The sequence below is a fragment of the Ursus arctos genome, unplaced genomic scaffold (assembly GCF_023065955.2).
Source record: "Ursus arctos isolate Adak ecotype North America unplaced genomic scaffold, UrsArc2.0 scaffold_18, whole genome shotgun sequence".
Lineage (NCBI taxonomy): Eukaryota > Metazoa > Chordata > Mammalia > Carnivora > Ursidae > Ursus > Ursus arctos.
In genome coordinates this window covers 28825463-28845017 of record NW_026622852.1, presented here as the reverse complement: position 1 = coordinate 28845017, position 19555 = coordinate 28825463, and the positions used below count along the sequence as shown (strand labels likewise).

Here is a 19555-nt window from a genome sequence, read left to right as displayed (position 1 = left end):
TAGGTTGCACACAACCTGATGGGAATGACCTTCGACCAGACACTGGAGCCCGTGTTTGTTGCTTGTAACCTTGCTCTGTCGCAATACTTAATTTCTATTCACCCTTCAAAACTAAGCTCAAGAGCATCTGTTCAGAGAAGTCCCTCTCTCTCCATCTTAGCTAGTGTCCCTCATCCGTGTTCTCTTACTGTTCCATGTATGCTGTTTTGTTTTTATTTGATTTGCCTTTGTATCCCCAACACCCTGCGTTGTTTTGGGCAGAATGGAGAGCCAAAGAGGGGAAGCATGAGGGAGAGGGAACGGGGAAGCCAGGAGAGGGAGGGGATTGGAAAAGAAAATATATGGCTATCTTATTTTATTAAATATGAAAGAAGTAGAATTGAGAAGTAAGAGAACAAGGCGATTAAGCGTATGGTCTTCTAGATCCAAACCACACAGCTGTGCCACTTACTAGGTAGGTGATTGACAGCACAGAGTCAATGCCTGTGCTTCGATTTCTTCGCCTATGAAACAAGGCTCTCAATACTTACACTTACCTTAAAGGATGTTGTAGAGACTTAATGAATTATATATAAAGTGCTTAGAACAATGCCTAGGATATGTTAAGCAGGTGCTCAATAAACATTGGTTATTATTATTGTGAAATGAATAAAAGGGGAAAACCCCCACTGTTACAAGGTGAAAAAAATCCCATGACACCACTACTTATATATAAAACCTCTTCACTTCCCCAGTTCTACTTGTTGACCAATGCAGATTCATTCCATGGCAGTTACAAGTAAGAATTATAGCCATGGTGTGCACAATGTAATATCCTTATCTTTGTGCATCTATGGCAATAGAATTGGTACACCACATCTACTTTCAGAACATTTGGAAATATCAATATTAAAATTACCACACTGTGTTATATTCTAATTCAGATTTACTTACTACTCTTGCCCTCAATCAGACTGAGTTTCTTGGGGGAAAGGACTCTTGCTTGATTCTTCTCTATGTCACCAATTCTCAGTGAAGACGCTGGCAGTGAATGTTCATGACATGTTCGCTAAATGAATATTGTAGAAAAGATACGTTTATGTGAACAATAAAATTTAAAATATTATGTGATATTTACCATACAAGCAGCTCAAATTAAGTGTGATTATAGCTTGGAAGGGAGAGAGCACTTCTAGGTAGGAAGAGACAGTAGCACAGAATGGTCAAATCTGAACTTTAGAGACAGACAGCCTTGGTTTTGAGCTCTAACTCTGGCACTAATGAGCTTATATGATCTTGGGATATAACCTAATCTCTTTAAACCAGTAATGTCCTTATCAGTGAAATAGGGATAATATTAGCTGGACAGACTAAATGAGATAATGTATGTAAAATTTCAGGTACCTATTATGTGTTTGTAAAGTGGGTAACATATCATCATCATCATCGTCATCATCGTCATCATCCTCAAAGGCTTTGTGATGGAGGCACTCACTATTTGGATGGGCAGACACAAGGAAAGAGCACTGAACAGCCAGGAGGTGTGAATAAAGGTACTGTGGGTGTTAGAAAGAGCCAAAGGCAAACAGGGAGGACAAATGGCACTGTTTAATTAGAATATTGGGTATTTTCAGGAAAGTAATGGGAGGGAAGACTGGGAAGCTGGCTTTCAAGGCCAGGCTGAGAAATTTAGTCTTTATCCTGCAAGTATTACTGAGACTTTACAGTATTCTACACAGGGTAGTGACCAGTTCAGAGTAAGCCATAAGGGGAATGTTCTGGCTATTTGTGCAGGACAGTCTGGGCATGGTGAGGGGAAAATGGAAACAGATAAACCACCCAGGAAGCTTTTCCAGTACTTCCAATGAAAAGTTGAGGTTCCTCTCTGGGATGGTGGCATGAGGAAGGATAAGAGGGAATGAATATGTGGGACACTGGGAAGAAGAAACTCAAAGAACTGTGTCCAAGTGGATGTGAGAAGCAGTGAGGAGGCAGAGGCCAGGACAATTGTGAAGGTTTATGACTAGATGACCAGGAGCATGGTACCACTGTTCTAACAGAAAGAAACCAAGAGGAGAGTGGCCTTAGGGGGCAGATAGATTTGCTTTTTGCTATGCTAAGTTGGAGGTGCAGTGGGTTATTCTGTAATGAATGATGTCCAAGACACACTTGAAAATATGAGCTTAGAACTTTGATATTTATTTAGAAGATATCTGCACAGAGCTAATAGCTAAAGGTATACAGTTGGATCAACCATCTAAGAAGGGTGGGAGTATACAGAGAAAAGATCAGGGAGTGATCCTTGGGAAATACGTCCCACATCCCAAGAGCAGAGCAGGCTTCAAGGAGGGTGGAAGTGCTGGGAGGGGTCACGAGCGAGTCTCTCTCTGAGAGAGAGAACTGAGGAGGGGCCACTGGACTTGGCCATGAGGAAATTGCTGACGAGGCATGAGAGAACAATATGTGGAAAGAAAAACTAGACTGCAGGTGTGAAGGAAGGAGAAGGGGTGTGAGGGGAAAGGAGGTCAACTGAGTATGGTAGGAGTTCAAGGAGTTGGGGAAAGAAAGGAAAGAGATGTGATGGCGGCTCAAGGTGGGAGCAAAACTGTTCTTCCCCAGATAAATGACCGGTCGCTCGAGGTTCATCCAGAGATGCTTATTTGTCTATTCATTAAGAAGTAGAAAGAAACATTGGTGGAGGAGGCCAGAAGAGGACCTTTGCCACAAACTAGATGGAAAGGCAGGTTGCTGCTGTTCTAAAGCCATAGATCGTGTTATCACTAGGAATCCAGCAGCATCTGCTTTAGCAGAGACAGAACTCATTTATCACGCATCCACAGACCATGAGAGAGGGAAACCAGAAACTCTCCCTGTCCACTTAGGAAAACAAAGTTTGATCCACTCTTTGAAAATAATTCAAAAGTGTTGGGGAAAGTATTTTAGCAAGGAAGGAGCACTAAGAAAAGTAAGTGCACGATATCTTCCCTTTCTTGACTTGTGTGTCCAGATGCACTCTAGGAAAATGCCTCAGTGCATCACTAGAACACTCCAAGAATTCTATGAACACCGCCCAAGTTTATGACCCTCCTATCTGCACGGTGGTTTTCATTCTACAAGAAGCTCTCACGATTGCTTTCATCCTCACAGAATCCCTGTCAGGTTTTACTTTTCCTATTTTACAAGTGAAGAAGTTGAGGATTAGAAAGAACTAAGCAATTTCCCCCCAAATTACACAGCTGGGAAATGGTACAGCTACATACCCTTTGCTCTTTTTCATGCACACTCTCAAATATCACTCACGTGGTCCTCAAGTATGGTGCTCTAGGTATGGCATGACCAGCCACAGTGTAGCAGGACCAGGACCCCCGCCCCCCCCCCCCCCGTGTGGGGGCTCTATCATTGTCAGTATAGCCTAAAACTGTATTAGCTTTGGAGCACTTGTATCAGATCATGTTTTTGACGGGGTAGTATCCCGTGCTCCCTTCTCACCCCCCTCATAAGAGCCCTAGGGCAGAAGTTCTTCCCTCCCACACCTGCCTGGTTCAATCAGCCCTCTGAAACACATGAACAAGGCCTCGATATTTAAGCTTGCTCCAGACGGGTCAGGAAGTAGAAAAGCCATTCTCTCCCTCAATAACTGGTTTGGTCTTGTAGGAAGAACACCAGACTGGAAGGGTGAAGGCCCAGGTTCCAGATTTACTCTAGCTCTGTGACCTGAAATCACTCGATACTTAGCACCAGTGTCTTGATCTGAAAAATGACGATAGTTATTTTATGTCCGCTGCAAGGATCCCGTGAAACTCTTGTGAAAGTAAGGAGGGCCCTGTGCTGGGTGTAATTTTCTGCTGTCGTCGGCTTGAAATTTTTTTTTTGAAGATTTTATTTTTTATTTTTTGAGAGAGAGAGAGACAGAGAGAGCACGAGCAGGGGGAGGGGCAGAAGAACAAGCAGACTCCCCGCTGAGTGTGGAGCCTGACATGGGGCTTGATCCCAGGACCCTGAGATCATGACCTGAGCTGAAGTCAGATGCTTAACTGACTGAGCCACCCAAGTGCCCCTCGACTTGAAATTCTTAATTTTTATAGGAGGAGCTGTGTGTCTTTACTGCGCACTGGGCCGTGCAAATCACCTCTCTGGGCTCCAGTCTATAATTAATTGAACTGTTAGGAAATAGACAACCTCCAATCCTTCTTCTACTCTCCCTATTAGCAAAATTTGGCACAATTGATCACTCCCTCCTCCTTGAAGCATCTTTTCCACGTGCCTTCTGGGGCACTATACTTTTCCACTTTTCCTCTGTGTCACTGGATGCTCCTTTGCTGTTTCCTCCCTAATCTGTTAGCATGTCCCCAACCAAACTCCTCCTCATCTCCCGCATCCTGCTCTTCCCAGCCTTCCTCGTGTACTAATGGTAACTCCATCCTTCCAGCTGCTCAGAGCAAAACCCTTGTCTTCGTCTATGACTATCTCTTACTCCATATCCAATTTGGAAGCTACTCCAGAATCTGACCACTTTTTCACCACTCCCATCACAGTTCAAGGCTTAATCACAGCTCACGTGGATTATTGCAAGACCCTTCTAGCTGGTCTCCCTGCTTCCGCCTCCTCCCCTGTCACTGAGAGTCTATTCACACAGAGTCAGAATAATCCCTTATATAGGTCAGATCATATCAGTCTTCTCTTCAAAACCATCCAGTGACTATCCATTCAATCAGAGTAGAAATCCCTACAAGGAACAACAAACTTACCCTTCTGAACCTATTTCCTACCACCACAGTTCATTTGCTGGTGTCCGTTTGCCTGGAATGCCCTCCCAGCTATCAGCCTGGCCCCTCACTTCCTTCAGCTCTGCTCACCTGTCACGCTATCCATCAAGATTTCCCTGACCACCCTATTTAAATAGCAACCAGCATCAGCCTCCCCCCTCATGCCTTAGCCTATTCCTTAGCAGTTCCCTGCTCAATTTTCTCCAAAACATCATCACCGTCTGATATATTACATTTTTTAAAAATTTGCTAAGTATTTATCTCTCCCCATTAGACTGGAGGCTCTGTACGGGCAGGGGCTTTTGTCTTTTCGCTGCCACGTCTCTAGTACCTAGGACGGTGCCAGTGAATGGCAGTAGGCAGAGTTCTGGAACAGACGATGGGATTACTATTATTAAGTCACAGCCACGTCAGGTCCTCTGAGTGCAAAAGTGCCTTCATAGGCTGCATGCCCTGCATACAGGAGTGTGGGCATTTGTGGGGGGGCTCCTGCAGCAGCCTCTCACTAGATTATACTGTGGGAATGGAAAGGTGAGTCGGGAGAGTAACTACCCGCTAAGAGTCTGACACTGAGAGACAGGTCTCACATTGAGTATATGCAAATAACTCTAGAACAAGGCAGCATTTGTTAAAAAATATCCAGCCTTTAATGGCTAACACCTCACATTCTGGTAGTTACTCCAGAGTTTTCTACAGGGAGAAGGGACAATGAACTATGGCTTTTGAACTTACTGTGTGGCTACTTCTGTCCCAGGCAAGTTCCTGTTCTGGCCTACTTATCACATCAAAGACACCTTGCCCGACTTCCAATCTAGTTTGCTCCCAAGTCCCTCCACTGGCCCCCCCTCCACCCAATATCGGCCCTACTACTGTTAACTCGAGACCCGCCCTCTCATAGTCCCTCCACCCTCTGCTTCTAGATATAGGGAACAGGAGGCAGGAGTGGAATCAACTTAGGAAGGCTGCAACAGGCTAACGAATCTATTATTTACTGACAATAAAGATGTGTGTATCTATCTTGAGCGTACGGTGCCCAGAATTCAGGGATTACATCTGTCAGTCTTTGCGTCCTGACAGTCTTGGTCAACATTTGGCACAGTACGTGGCATTCCCTAAGGTTTGCCGAATCACTCAACTGAATGTAATAAGCCCAGAGAAAGGACCATTCTAATTAAGAAGTACCCCTGCATCTTCTGTAAGGTTCCCCAGAGATATTTTATAGGGTTATTTTCTTGAGCTATCATAAGAAACAACCAGTAAGAATTAAAGCATCTCAAATAAAGGGACCAATATTTAAAATGCCAGTTTAAATAATAAATACTACTACTTTAAAATTTTGGAAGTTACTTTAATTTGTATTTGATTTCTTTAAATCCTGTATTTGAAAATTCAGAAATTATCAAGAGGCAAATTGCAAATTACACCTTCCATTCCTTCCAGGACTCCTCTGAAGAGAGAGTCTCTGAGGTTATGAGTTTTTAGAACTTTTCTTATGGGAAAGACTGCAGAACAGAGAAACTTAAAGCTAAAGCATTAGGATCTGGTGACTGAAAACCACATAAAATCTGGGTGTTGGGTATATGGGTGTTTGTTATCTCATTCTCAATATTTTCCAGTGTGTTGAAAAACTTGCTTCTTTCATATGTTCATACAACACATACATTTTCATACCCAGGCAAGATGAAGCCTTAAAAGATAACCTGTCTTATAATCAGTAAGAGCTGCTGTCAGCAACAAGTAAGAAAATTTGGGGCAGGTAAATAATTCCTCTCCCTGGCTCTCAGGTTATCTATATATAAAATGGGGGGAGGGAACTAGATGGTTTTGGGGGCCCTTCTACTTCTAATGCCTTAAGAGTCTAGAGAAGTAGGGGGTACTTACTCACATTTTAAAGGCTTTCTCTTTATAAAGGATTCTTTTCTGAGTTTCTTTAGTGCATTTAAAACTATGACTTGGGGGGGCGCCTGGAATGCTCAGTCGGTTAAGCATCTGCCTTCAGCTCAGGTCAGGATCTCGGGGTCCTGGGATCAGCCCTGTGACTGGCTCCCTGTTCAGCAGGGAGCCTGCTTCTCCCTCTCCTCCTGCCATTCCCCCTGCTTGTGCTCTCTCCCTCTCTCTCAACTAAATAAATAAATAAAGTCTTTAAAAACTATGACTTGGTTTACCGAAATCTGGTTACTATATTTTTATTATTAATAAAAGCAGCTAATACTTGTTTAGCAAGTTCAATATGCCAGGCACGTATAAAATGTTTTATACAGATTGTTTGATTTAATCTTCCCAATAGCGACGCGAGATAGATACTGATACTGTCCCCATGTGTAAATAGGTCATTGGCCCTGAGGCTATCTAACTTGCTTAAGGAACACTAGAATTCAAACTCTCTTCAACCCAATCTATGACTCTAGAACACTGTTAACCCTGCATTTCTCAGACGGGCTGCTCATATCAATGTGTATTCAGTGGTCCTTCCCTACTTGAATAGCCATGGTCCTCTGTGCCCCCTTGCTTTCTCAAATGGGGTGACGACTGGGGATGGGGTAATTCCTTTGGTTTCAACTTAATTTCTGTGGCATAACATGGTCATATTTTCATTAAATTCTTTTTGACCTTCCCTCGATAAGTAACAGTGCATTTCACTAGTTATCTTGAGTCACTTGCAAATGATCAGATAAGCAGAAAAGCGTTCAGATTTGCTTTGAATTCCTAATTTGGTTCTTTGGGTCTATCATCTAAATTTCACAGCATCTACAGCAAGACTTTACATTATTTTGCAACAGATTAAGGTAAAAAGAATGCCATATGCAGGAAAATTATGTAAGATCAATCTCACATCTTTATAATGTTCACATTCATTATTTTCACTTTTTCACAAGAACTGTGTGAGTTGTTCGTTAGAAGTAGAAGGGCCCCCAAAACCATCTAGTTCCCTCCCCTCATTCTATGTATAGGTAACCTGAGAGCCAGGGAGAGGAATGATTTACCTGCCCCAAATTTTCTTACTTGTTGCTGACAGCAGCTCTTACTGATTTTAAGACAGGTTATCTTTTCAGGCTTGATTTTGCTTGGGTATGAAAATGTATGTGTTGTATGAACGTGGGAATTATTTACCCACCTTGCAAATGAGGAAAGATTCAAAGAAAGGGGAGGTGACTTATTCTAGGACACGGACTGGTTAGGCATTAGACCTCAGGTTCTTTCTACACTATGTCACTTCCATATGGAAAAAGGGCCATCAGATCCGGCACTTTTTGGCAGACAGAAATAAATGACTGTTGTATCAGACGCTGTGCCATGCCAGGCTGTGGCCATGGGGCTCCCTGTATAACTAGCAAATATGCTACAGGATGAGGATAGCAGGACCAACCATGCCCCCTACTCATACCTGTGCAGTGTGATAAAGAAAGTAGAGGTGGCCAACAGCTGTGGTCCAACCAGATAAAACTTTTAGGCGGGAAGTTAAGTGACAAGTAAACTTGTGTGTCTGTGGGTCTGTGTGTGTTTAACTGTTAGGTGCTTTTGATATTTTTAAAAAGGTTGCTTGTGGAAGTCAGACCATATAGCAGGAAGGTATTACAGCAAGATGGATTTGGGAAAGGACCAGTCTCGCTTGAAACTCCATCAGACACCTAATCTTCATCAAGAAGAGAACCATGTTCCAGGTAATGGAAGAGATCTTAAGAGGTCTCTAGTGGCCACTCAGATGTCTTAGTGACTGTTGGGAAGAACTGGGGCTGTGGCTATTTTCCTAATTTTTATGGATCTGGCCCCCCAAAAAGGATATAATTCAGTATGTTCATACAACCTTAGATGGGAAGGATTGGGGTTGTATACCTTCTGAGGTGACTTGTAGTGCGTTGATTCTAATGAGCCAGAGAAACACAAGGAGATAACAAGTAAATTATAATAATATATTCCAGTGAAAGATAATGAAAATACCCAGTACTAGATGGTTGTGGTAAAACAAGTACACTCCTATACTTTTATGGTAGTGTAAATTTGGTATGATTTTTGGAAAGAGATCTGGTCTACCTAGTGCTGGACCTATAATAGCGCTTATTCTTTTGACTCATTAATCTTAGTCTCGAGTCTGTCCTAAAGTGGCATTTCTTAAAACGTTTTGCAGAACCCTAGGCCTTGAGACAGTTTTTAAAACTTTTTTGTGCCATGGATCACTGTGGCATTCTCATGAACCTATAGACCCCCTTTTAAAATAAATATTTTAAATACATGAAGTTGATAGGATTTCAAAGGAAACGATTATACGATACGATTATCAAAATGAAAAATTGTGATCCAGTACTATTTATGCTCATCTATAGATGCATTAAGTAACAAGATTGTATTAAGGTGGGTCTAAAACCATTGTAACAAATCAAACATACCATCTCGAATAAATTGTATTTTAAGGTATCTGCAACAACTGTATTGTAATATGAAAAAAATCTGATCTCTTTTGGTGACAGACACTGCATAAAAATTGCTGTGGTTTGTCACTTACATTCATCATTGAAGGAAATTTAATTAGACATCGGTAAAAATAAAGGCATAATATTCCCGCATCTAAGTTCACCATCAGAACTTCTGCCATAGGGGCGCCTGAGTGGCTCAGTCGTTAAGCGTCTGCCTTCGGCTCAGGGCGTGATCCTGGAGTTCTGGGATCGAGCCCCATGTCGGGCTCTCCCGCTGGGAGCCTGCTGCTTCCTCTCCCACTCCCCCTGCTTGTGTTCTCTCTCTCACTGGCTGTCTCTCTCTGTCAAATAAATAAATAAAATCTTTAAAAAAAAAAAAAAAGAACTTCTGCCATAGAACAAAAGGTGCTGTGGTCCAAGGGGCATGCTCTGTCTCTCGGGGATCTCAGTGCAAGTCTGTAATCACTTTACAGGCTCCAAGAAGACCCATTCACTTTTCACAAACTTGGATGCAAACAGAACCTTTTTTTGATAACTTTCCAAAGAACTTGGAAAAACAGCATCCTAAGGAAAAAATTCAAAAGGAAAAAAGCTATATGCATGAACATTCTTATTGTAATTTGATCTACAATGGCAAAAAAAAAAAAAACCCATAAAATGGGCAACAACCAATACAAGTGGAATGACTGGGCAAACAGGAATACATTAACTTGATTAAACTTATAATTATGAGGACTATCTCATAGAAAATATATCTGACATAATGTTAGGTTAATAATGATAAAATTATTGTATGCTATCATTACACATTTGTGTAATTTAGGGACTAGATGGGTATGAGAAATAAAATGAAAACAGGTTATAATGCTAAGGATGGCAGAACATGGCTGATTTTTTTTAATGTTCCTACGATATGTAAAATTATTCTGAAGAAATTAATGAGTTGGTAGCACACTTATGTACTGACCCTTTCATTTAAAAATATTTACTGAATGTTTGCTCCTAGGCATTCTTTGGAGGTACATGGATAAATAAGATACGGTCCTTGTCCCCCCAAAACTAGGAGCAAAACAGACATGTAGCGTAGGGGTTCTACCACTTTGCCATAGGACTCTTGCTGATACATGCCACAATTTATCACTACATCCTCTAACTTCCACTTTGATCCTACAGAAGTCATTGGAACTTGGAATTTGCGAAACAGAGAGCAACTCAGAAAAAGGAAAGCTGAAGCACAGGAGAAGCAAAATTCGCAATGGCATTTTGGGTATAGTATCGTTGCAAGGGAAAAAGAACTGATATTTGTCAAGTATATGCTATGGGTCAAGTAGCACTGAGTGCTTTTATACACTATATTTATCTTTCCAGCAATCCCATAAATTGGGAGCTGTTATCCCTATTTTACAAAAAACAAACAAACAAAAAAGGAACCCAAGTCCTCAAAGGTTAAATCTCTTGCCTGAAATCACATAGCTAGTAAAGGGTTGGGAACTATTCCTGTTCTTTTAAAATCAAAGCCCCAGGCAGTTAAATTATATTGTAGAGAGACCTGGTGTTCTACTACTCCTGTAATATAAACATAGAAGCATCTTGTTGGGAGGAGGAGATACCTTCGTGGAGAACTTCAAGCTAGCTTCCCAAGGTTTCAATTAGTAAAATCCTAATTGAATGAGTGCGTTAACTCTCCATGGAGTAAACCATGCAAATAAGTGATGAAAGAGTTTAGGAGTTCTTCAATCCCCAAGCAAAGTCAACTGTATGTAATCTCAGGGAGGGAGTATATAAGACCACGCTTATAAATGAGGCAGCTTCTAGGTGCATCCATTTAGAATAGGACTCTGAAAACAGAGGTTCTTGGAGATGCTTGGAGATAGAAATAGGGAGCCCAAGGAGCCAAAGTGCAACACCCATCTAAGCCAGAGTATCTCAACCTGGGCACTACTGATGCTGTGGGCAGGATAATTCTTTGTGTGTGGAGGCTGCTCGGAGCACTGCAGATGTTTAGCAGATCTCTGGCACCTAGAAACTAATAGTGCTTCCCCACCCACCTTGTGACAACCAAAAATGTTTCCAGACGTTGTCAAATGTCTCCTGGCATGGGAAGGGTTGGGGGGGGGTGCGAAGGGGCAAAATTGCCCCCAGTTGAGAACCACTGATCTAAACACTCTTATATTATTATTATTAGATTAGCAGTTAGATTTGCATTTCTTCATTGCTGCAAAAATGTTTCTTTTGATGGCAAAGATAAAATATGTATACTTATTTCTAGGCATCATTTTAAAAAAAAGTACAATATAGATGTTTTAGCACTTTTCCGGAGAAAGGGCACCTATCCCCCTGTGGACTGAGTTATCGGCTATTCTGCTACAGCACCAATCAGCTCACATATGATTGGTAAATAGGAGAATGATGTCAGTATAATGTAGAAGTTGTGTTGGTTCAAGATTTTTCCTAGTCAAAAGGGAATACAATTAAAACCTTCAATCGGAAAGGGAAAAGCCTTCAGCTTGGCTGCTGCATAAGCGGGGTCCTTTTTGGCCTGCATCCAGGGCTCCTTCCCCAGAGGACAGGACTAGCCCTGCACAGCTCTCCACATGTAGGTTGCACTTCCTCCTGTGCCCAGGCCAATGGCAGCCCTGCTGGCTCGGAGCACCACCAGCACTTGCATGATCTCAGCAGCTGAAAGCCTGCGTTTACACTGTTGTTTTTGTGTATTTTTGCTATCCTCCAGGCAGCCTCCAGCCAGAGTGAGCTGCCTGTCTGGACTATTCAAGTTATCTCCTGGGTACCCATTATTGTTTTTGTTAGTGTTAAAAAGTTGCACAGGGGGCGCCTCCATGTCTCAGTCGGTTAAGTGCCCAACTCTTGATCTGGCTCAGGTCTTGATCTCAGGGTCGAGTGTTCAAGCCCTGCATTGGGCCTACTTAATAAAAACAAACACACAAAAAAGTTGCACAGGACTTGAGTCGTTTGCCTAATTCTAATTTTCTCCACAAGCACTGTACTTTTAGTGTATGATTTTGCAGAAAGGTTTTCCAGGAATTAGTTATATTATATTATAGCAGAAACTTTTATACTCGAGTCCTGTGGCGGGTGACTCTGTTGAAGAATATCCTATTAGCCCCCCTAATTCCATACTCGCCAAGCAACCTTCTGATCATTCCTTAGCTTCTCAAATACTTGCTACAGAGAAAGAATATAGTCGTCTATTAGTCCAAGCATCCTCTGCTGTGTGACTTTCCTTTTCTCACTGTTCACTTAAAAATTGGTCTTTAGGTTTATATATCGGTCTCTCTGAGCTGGTTGGTGAGTTCTATCCCTGATAAATGGAGCTAGTCTCAGTGTGCTGATAGAACTGGGTTTCTGGGCTTGCTGGGTTGGGGTGGGGGGGGGCAAGGCTGAAAAAGTCACTGAAGTAGATGACACCTTGGTGAGCCTCTTGGCAGCTGGCTGGCCGTGCTCTTGTGACACCTCTCTATGCTCCTGAGGGCTGTTCTTACCACAACATACCACACAGTTGTTCCAGGGAGAAGCAGCAGAGTGTAATGGTTAAAAGCCCTGGCTGTTAAAGCCAGAATGACTAGATTTGAAGCGTGGCTCCCCCACTTCTAGCCATTTGACCTTGGACAAGAAAGTGCCTCGGTTTTGTCATCTGCAAAATGGAGATAATAATAGTATCTGCCTCATAGTGGATGATGTGAAGATTATATGAGATAACAGAATAAGTAAATTACTCAAAACAGTGCCTGACACATAGGAAGCACTGTGTTTCCTGTACGAATATGAGTGTTAATTTATATTTGAATAATTCATTCATCCAAGTTATTATATGCATTTCTTTTTGGCAAAGACTTATTTATTTATTTTTAGGTGTGTATGAGTGGGAGGAGGGGGCAAGGGGAAGCAGACTCCCTGCTGAGCAGGGAGCTCGACATGGGGCTCAATCTCAGGACCCTGAGATCATGACCTGAGCCAAAACTAAGCATCGGATCCTTAACCAACTGAGCTACCCAGGCGCCTTTATTATATGCAATTCTTACAACAGCCACATGAGGTTGGACAGATACCATTTACTCCATTTTACCTATGAAGAAACCAAGGCAGAGAGAGTTTATGTGACTTGCCCATGATCACATAGCTGATCAGTGACAGGGTCTGGATTAAATTTTAGGCCACATAGATATATTTGCATCTTTTGAAAAACTACCGGGAAGAACATGGAACATAACTCAGATTCCCTCAGATAGAGATCTACCTAACAAATTATTTAGGATTTAATATCTAGGATGAAATAAGTGTTTCCTGAAAAAGTCACATACACCATCTTCTAAAAATCTGACAATAAGGACTTTATAAATTGTCTTGTGTCCTTTGTCATTACTTGGAATTAAACTCTAAAATACTGAGGTGTCATCCCATCATTTTTACACAACATTTTCTTCTATATTATTTTTAATGCTTATTTTTGACTGTCTTATTACATATATAACTTTTGTTTTAAAGATTTTATTTATTTGACAGAGAGAGATACAGTGAGAGAGGGAACACAAGCAGGTGGAGTGGGAGAGGGAGAAGCAGGCTTCCTGCCGAGCAGGGAGACCGATGCAGGGGCTCGATCCCAGGACCCTGGGATCATGACCTGAGCCAAAGGCAGATGCTTAACGACTGAGCCACCCAGGCGCCCCCATATATAACTTTTTAAATGTTGATTTCGAACCGGTTTTGGTGAGGTAACCTTTAAAAAAATTTAACTATGGAAATCTTCAAACACAAACAAAGGTAGAATAGGGTACCCATTTAAGTGTGCAAGGAATTATGAGCACTGCAGAGATATAAAAGCACTGGTTTTAGCTACTTTGCTAAAAGAAATACGAATATTTACTATAAGAATATTTCCCCAGAAATAATGGGAGTATGAGGCAACCTATGTTCCTCACCTAAAAGCATGACCCTCATCATAAACCCTGAGCAAGGAGAGCATTTCAGCCTGTGATCTCTACGAGAAGGCTCCACAGAGCAGGTAGCATGGAACAGAATTTCAATAGGTTTAGAAAAACGATGAGATATTTATTTATAGCACCTTTTCCTGCCCAATCCCCCAGCCCGTCTGCATTAGCCATCTGTGTCTGGTTATAGTGGCAGTACCTAACAATTTGTCATTGGCTGCGATTTCCACGCATATCCTTTTATCTTTTAGATCCTTCACTTAGCTATTAATTTGGAGTAGGTATAATATGGCCACTCATGCCTTTCCACCAGGCTTCTTTACTTCCAGAAATGTTTTGGCAGCTTTTGACCCAGCTAACGGTACATCTCATTTGACATGTAGCACGGCTATTTAGCATTCTGTACACAAGACACTGAATTAGATGTGCAATTAGATATATATCTTCTGTCTGTAGGCTGCACAGACAAGGAGCTGTGCCTGGATTGCAGATCTAGAAATGCAATTGTATCCGTTTGCCCAGGGCATAGTGGGACTAACTTACACGTACTAAACCTAAAGAGACTACTTTATAAACCAGCATGCCAATCTATTCATTATAACATCAGTTATACGTTTTCCATAACCAATCCTTAACTATATGCTCTCAAACACAGACACGCACCCTACACTCATCAAGAAGATTCTGTGTGAGCCAGGTGTCAGAGACAAAAAGTCCCTGAGGGACATTTCCTCTCCTGACTACTGAGAACATCTAGCACTCTCCTTCATTACAAACAAGGGGGTTGAGGCCTAGACAGATTAAGCGATTTGTTCATGGTCATGCAACACGGCAGGCAGCGGGAGACCTGGAGCTGTTATCGCTAAGCATTTCTTCCAATCCTGTAGCCCCGTTGCTGACATTAATTCCATCTTTCACAGAGAGAAAAAATGCAAGCGGCCAAGGACAGGAAAAGGAAATAAAAGAGGCAGAAAGAGACAACAAGATAGAGAACTGAAGGAGGAACCTCAGTCACAATTTGAAAAGGACACGACGGAGAAAGCGTTGGCACCTATGGAGAAAGAAACTGAACCACCTAGGAGTATAACCGAAGTGCTGTCTCTAGTAGCCTCTCCCAAAAAAGTTGTGCCTGAGAAACGATTTTCTTCAGTGGATCAAGAAAGCATTAAATATCCCGAAAATTCTTCTGAGTTACAAGAAACAGTGGTACAAAACCACCCTTCTGAAACATGCCAAGATATGGCTGAACTTGAAGTCCTCTCTCCTAAAATATGCCAAGAAACAGCTGTATTTCAAGGCCATCCTTCTAAAATGTGTCCTGATACAGCTGAACCTGAAGTCCTCTCACCTACAATGTGCCAAGAAACCGCTGTACTTCAAAACCATCCTTCCAAAATGTGCCCTGATACAGCTGAACCTGAAGCCCTCTCTCCCACAATGTGCCAAGAAACAGCTGTAGACAAAGTCCTTCCTTCTAAAACATCTGAAGACATAGCTGGCCTGGAAGGATGCTCTCCTGAAGCATTCCCCAAACCAGATATGCCTAAAGGGTATGCTCTTCAAACATACCAAAAAAAAGCTGAACCTGAGGAATACAATTCTGAACCAGATCAAGGAATGGGTGAGATTGAAAGCTTCTTTCTTAAAACACAAGAAATAGCTGTGCCTAAAGAACTTTCTAAAAAAACACACCAAGAAACAGTTGAACCTGAACACTTCTCTCATGAAACCTATAAAGAAATTGCTGTGCCTAATGCATCCTCTCATAACACAATCCAAGAAATGCCTGCTCCTGAGGAATATCCACCTGAAATATATCAAGAAACACCTGGGCCTGAGGACTGTGCACCTGAAATATATCCAGAAACACCTGGGCCTGAAGACTGTGCACCTGAAATACACCAAGAAACACCTGGGCCTGAAGACTATTCACCTGAAATATACCAAGAAACACCTGGGCCTGAAGATCTTTCTACTAAAGCGTATAAAAATAAGGATCTGCCTAAAGAATGCTTTCCAGAACCATACCAAGAAACAGGTGGGCCCCACAGCCAGGATCCTAAATCCCACCAGGAGGATGCTAAGGATGTTTACACTTTTCCTCGAGGTAGGGTGTTTTATTGGTATAAGTCAGTGACACTGCCACTTCATGGGGTTCCCCATTTATAATTAGCTCAGCAACATAGGTACATCTCCCTCAGAGTGGTGATTTATAGCCTTCTTTGACAATCGTAGGATATCTCCCATTATCGCAAGGGATACCATTAATGTTACTAGCTAGTTTCAAGTAAAAAATGTTTTTCATCCAACCAATGTCTGCCTGGCACATTTAAGAAGAATTAAAAGAAAACAATTGAAAATATAAGCGTGTATAGTAGGTATTTGACATACTATCCATTCTGGGAAGCTTTAGTCAGTGAAATGAAATGAATCCAATATAAGATGAATTATGTACAAAATATTTCAAAGAACAATCAAATTTAAATTAACAAGAAAGCTTCAGGAATACAGTTTTTCTTGAGAATTAAAACTTCCCAGCAAACTAAAAGCAAGTAAATTCAGGGTACAAGGTACCGAGGGAGTTATAAAGGTACAGAATATGATCCTGCTACTGGGGAACTCAGTTTTGTAGGATTTATCAGGTTTGCCAAAACCCTTTTCTATTTCAATGTCTGTTCCTGAAAAGCTTTCTCCTAAGCATAACACTTCTAAAATAATGTGACCTTTCTTCAGTTTGACTTGGCTCAGGGACATACGTGAGAACCCCTGTGTTCTTTGCAATACCGTAGACAGTGTAAGCAATGGGCTGAATCTACCAGACCAGAGTTCTCCCCAGGCAATTTTTTTTCTAAAGAAACCCCTCTGGTAGCTTATTCTCTTTCCTAAAAGATGAGTGCAACAAAAGCATGGGGTTAGTTGGGTGCCCACAGGTACAGGTTTTGAAGAAATACCTTGAAAAAGTTAGAGTAAAAAGCAGATGGGTGAAGCACGGGCCTGTGCCGACAGGAGTCCCTGTTAGAGAAGCAGCTCTCTTCCACACCGGGCTCCATTCTAGGAGGTTCATTCTTGCCAAGGTTAATATGGGCAATTAATTCACTCTTTTCTTGTTTCGGGGTTTTGTCTGGCCAAACGAATGGAAATACGTACTCTCTTTTTACTGATTAGAAAATGTTCATAAAAATGAATTATGAATGTTCATGATGATAAATGAGAGCAATATGTAAGTGAAGATAGAGTAAGTCCACTCTAATACCATCACCTATCTCTAATCCTTATCCTCAAGGTGTTTTCCTTTGTTTTAACAAATGAGATAGCATATATCCTATTCTGTAACCTGCATTTTTTCACATACAATAGATATCATGGCCATCTTAACGACATCTTTTGTAACAGTTGTATGGTAGTGTGCTATATGTACAATAATTTATTCAACCAGTCTCTGAAATGACGAACATTCAGGTTACTGCTGAGTTTTACTATTATAACACTGTTCAATGAACATCATTGGAAGTAACATTTATTTGGTACTTTCTGTGTGCCCGAAACTGTTAAACCTTTTGTGTGAATTATTTTATTTAATGTTAAAACCCTAACAGAAAAACCATATTATCCCCATTTCATAGATAAGGAAACTGAGGCACTGGAAGCTTAAGTCTGTCCAATTATATTCTTTAGATAAATCCCTAGAAATTGAAATGCTGGGCCAAAGGGTACCCACATTTAATGCTTGGATACCTTCTGTCAGACTAGCTTCCCAAAACGTTGTAGCAATCCACACAAATCAAGAGTTTATGTAAGTGCCTTTTGCTTAGGCCCTTGCAAATACTGCATGATTACACTTTAAAAACTTTTCCCGGGCACCTGGGTGGCTCAGTTGGTTAAATGCCTGAGTCTTGATTTTGGCTCAGGTCATGATGTCAGGGTCCTGGGATCAAGCCCCAAGTCAGGCTCCGTGCTCAGCAGGGAGCCTGCTTAAGGATTCTCTCTCCCCCTCTCCCTCTGCCACTTCCCTTGCTCTTACCCCTTCCTTCTTTCTCTAAAATAAATAAATAAATCTTAAAAAAAATTTAAAAAAACCTTTTCCTATGTGTTAGGTTTAAAAAAACAAACCCAAACAACCTAATTTTTTTAATTCCCACTTTTTTAATGACTACTGCTACTAGGCATTAGTATTATTATGAATTTGAATTTCATGACTGTTATAAATTTGATGTTTTTCTTTTGAGAATTGCCTGTTCGAATTCCTGTTCCATTTTAAATTTGATCTTTTCAGATTGATTTAAAAAATCCCTGTATAATAGTTATTAAGAATTTACCTACATATAAGTTATAAAAATTTTCCCTGTTGTTACTTTTGGTTTAACTTTATTTATAGTGGTTTTTGTCATTTACATGATAAGATTTTAATTTTTAATTTTTAGTTATTCAAACCTGTCATGATTTTAATATTTAGTTATTCAAACCAGCCATTCTTTTCCTTTATGGTTTCTGGTCTGTGTTCTGCCTAGACAGGCCTTTCTAATCCTAAGATTATAAAAAACATTTTGTTGTTTCTACAACACTTATGGTATTTTAATATTTAAATCTTTAATTCATCTGAAATTTGCTTTTGTGCAAGGTGTGAGGTAGAGTTTTTTCCCTCTAGATAAATACTGTTTCAATACCATTTATTGAACCTATTTTCATATTTTATTCTACAGAAATGAGAGAAAAACCCAAAGCAGAAGAACCAGAGATACCAGCAATTCCAAATGTTCCTCAAGAAATTCATCCAGAAAATGATGTCTTTAGTTATGTTTTGTTTTAACGACGCTCAACCATCAATAGTTGTCCGACGAAATACACATCTTAATATATTATGTGTGTGATTTTCTCAAAACATTGTACATCTATACAACAGTCATTAATATTTTAAAGTGGGTTTTTTTTTCACGTATAGACTATATCTGAGAGAACGAAGGTGTTTTTTCAGGCTCTATTACATAGATGATATCCTGCTTGTGTGTGTGTGTGTGTGTGTATATATATATGTATGTGTATATTGGGGTGAGGATAGTGGTGGGGAGAGACAGAAATGGGAAAGGGATGGCTGAATAACTGATTTTTCCCCCCTAAGAACAAACCTTTCTTTGGTTAATTATTTTTTTAAATTTATTTTTTTTCTTGGTTAATTCTTAAAAGTATTGTCTAAACACTTAAAATCTGGGAGAGTAATAGTTTTCTTGTAAACTTTGTTCAATTATCAATGTAACAATAGCATCAACATTTTATTCAGACTTTGGTAGGCTTTTTAAGGTAATTTTAACAATTATTCTGGGACTCCTTCAAAGATATTTTGAGGTGATGAGTGATGAATGCAGTTTACTTGAGTGTTTGAATTCTTCCTTTTTAAATATTGTATTTGTGCCAAATGTACATTAAATTTTTATTACATGTTTCACCGTGTGGACAG

At 40.7% G+C, this 19555-nt stretch overlaps 1 protein-coding gene across 1 annotated transcript; it reads left to right on the top strand.

Moving 5' to 3' along the window:
• The first annotated feature begins 8253 nt into the window (after positions 1-8253).
• Positions 8254-18910, top strand: HEMGN (hemogen). The gene is made up of 4 exons (XM_057313402.1): positions 8254-8407; positions 10331-10429; positions 15026-16210; positions 18804-18910. The coding sequence occupies exons 1-4, from the start codon at positions 8329-8331 to the stop codon at positions 18908-18910; spliced, it is 1470 nt and encodes a 489-aa protein (XP_057169385.1). The 5' UTR covers positions 8254-8328.
• Positions 18911-19555: the final 645 nt, after the last annotated feature.

Bases quoted from the DNA above. Each gene is read 5' to 3' on its own strand.
- HEMGN (XM_057313402.1), top strand. From the start codon at position 8,329: ATGGATTTGGGAAAGGACCAGTCTCGCTTGAAACTCCATCAGACACCT. The intron at 8,408-10,330 runs GTAATGGAAGAG...TTGATCCTACAG, and splicing joins AGAAGAGAACCATGTTCCAG to AAGTCATTGGAACTTGGAAT. The intron at 10,430-15,025 runs GTATCGTTGCAA...TCTTTCACAGAG, and splicing joins GCAATGGCATTTTGGGTATA to AGAAAAAATGCAAGCGGCCA.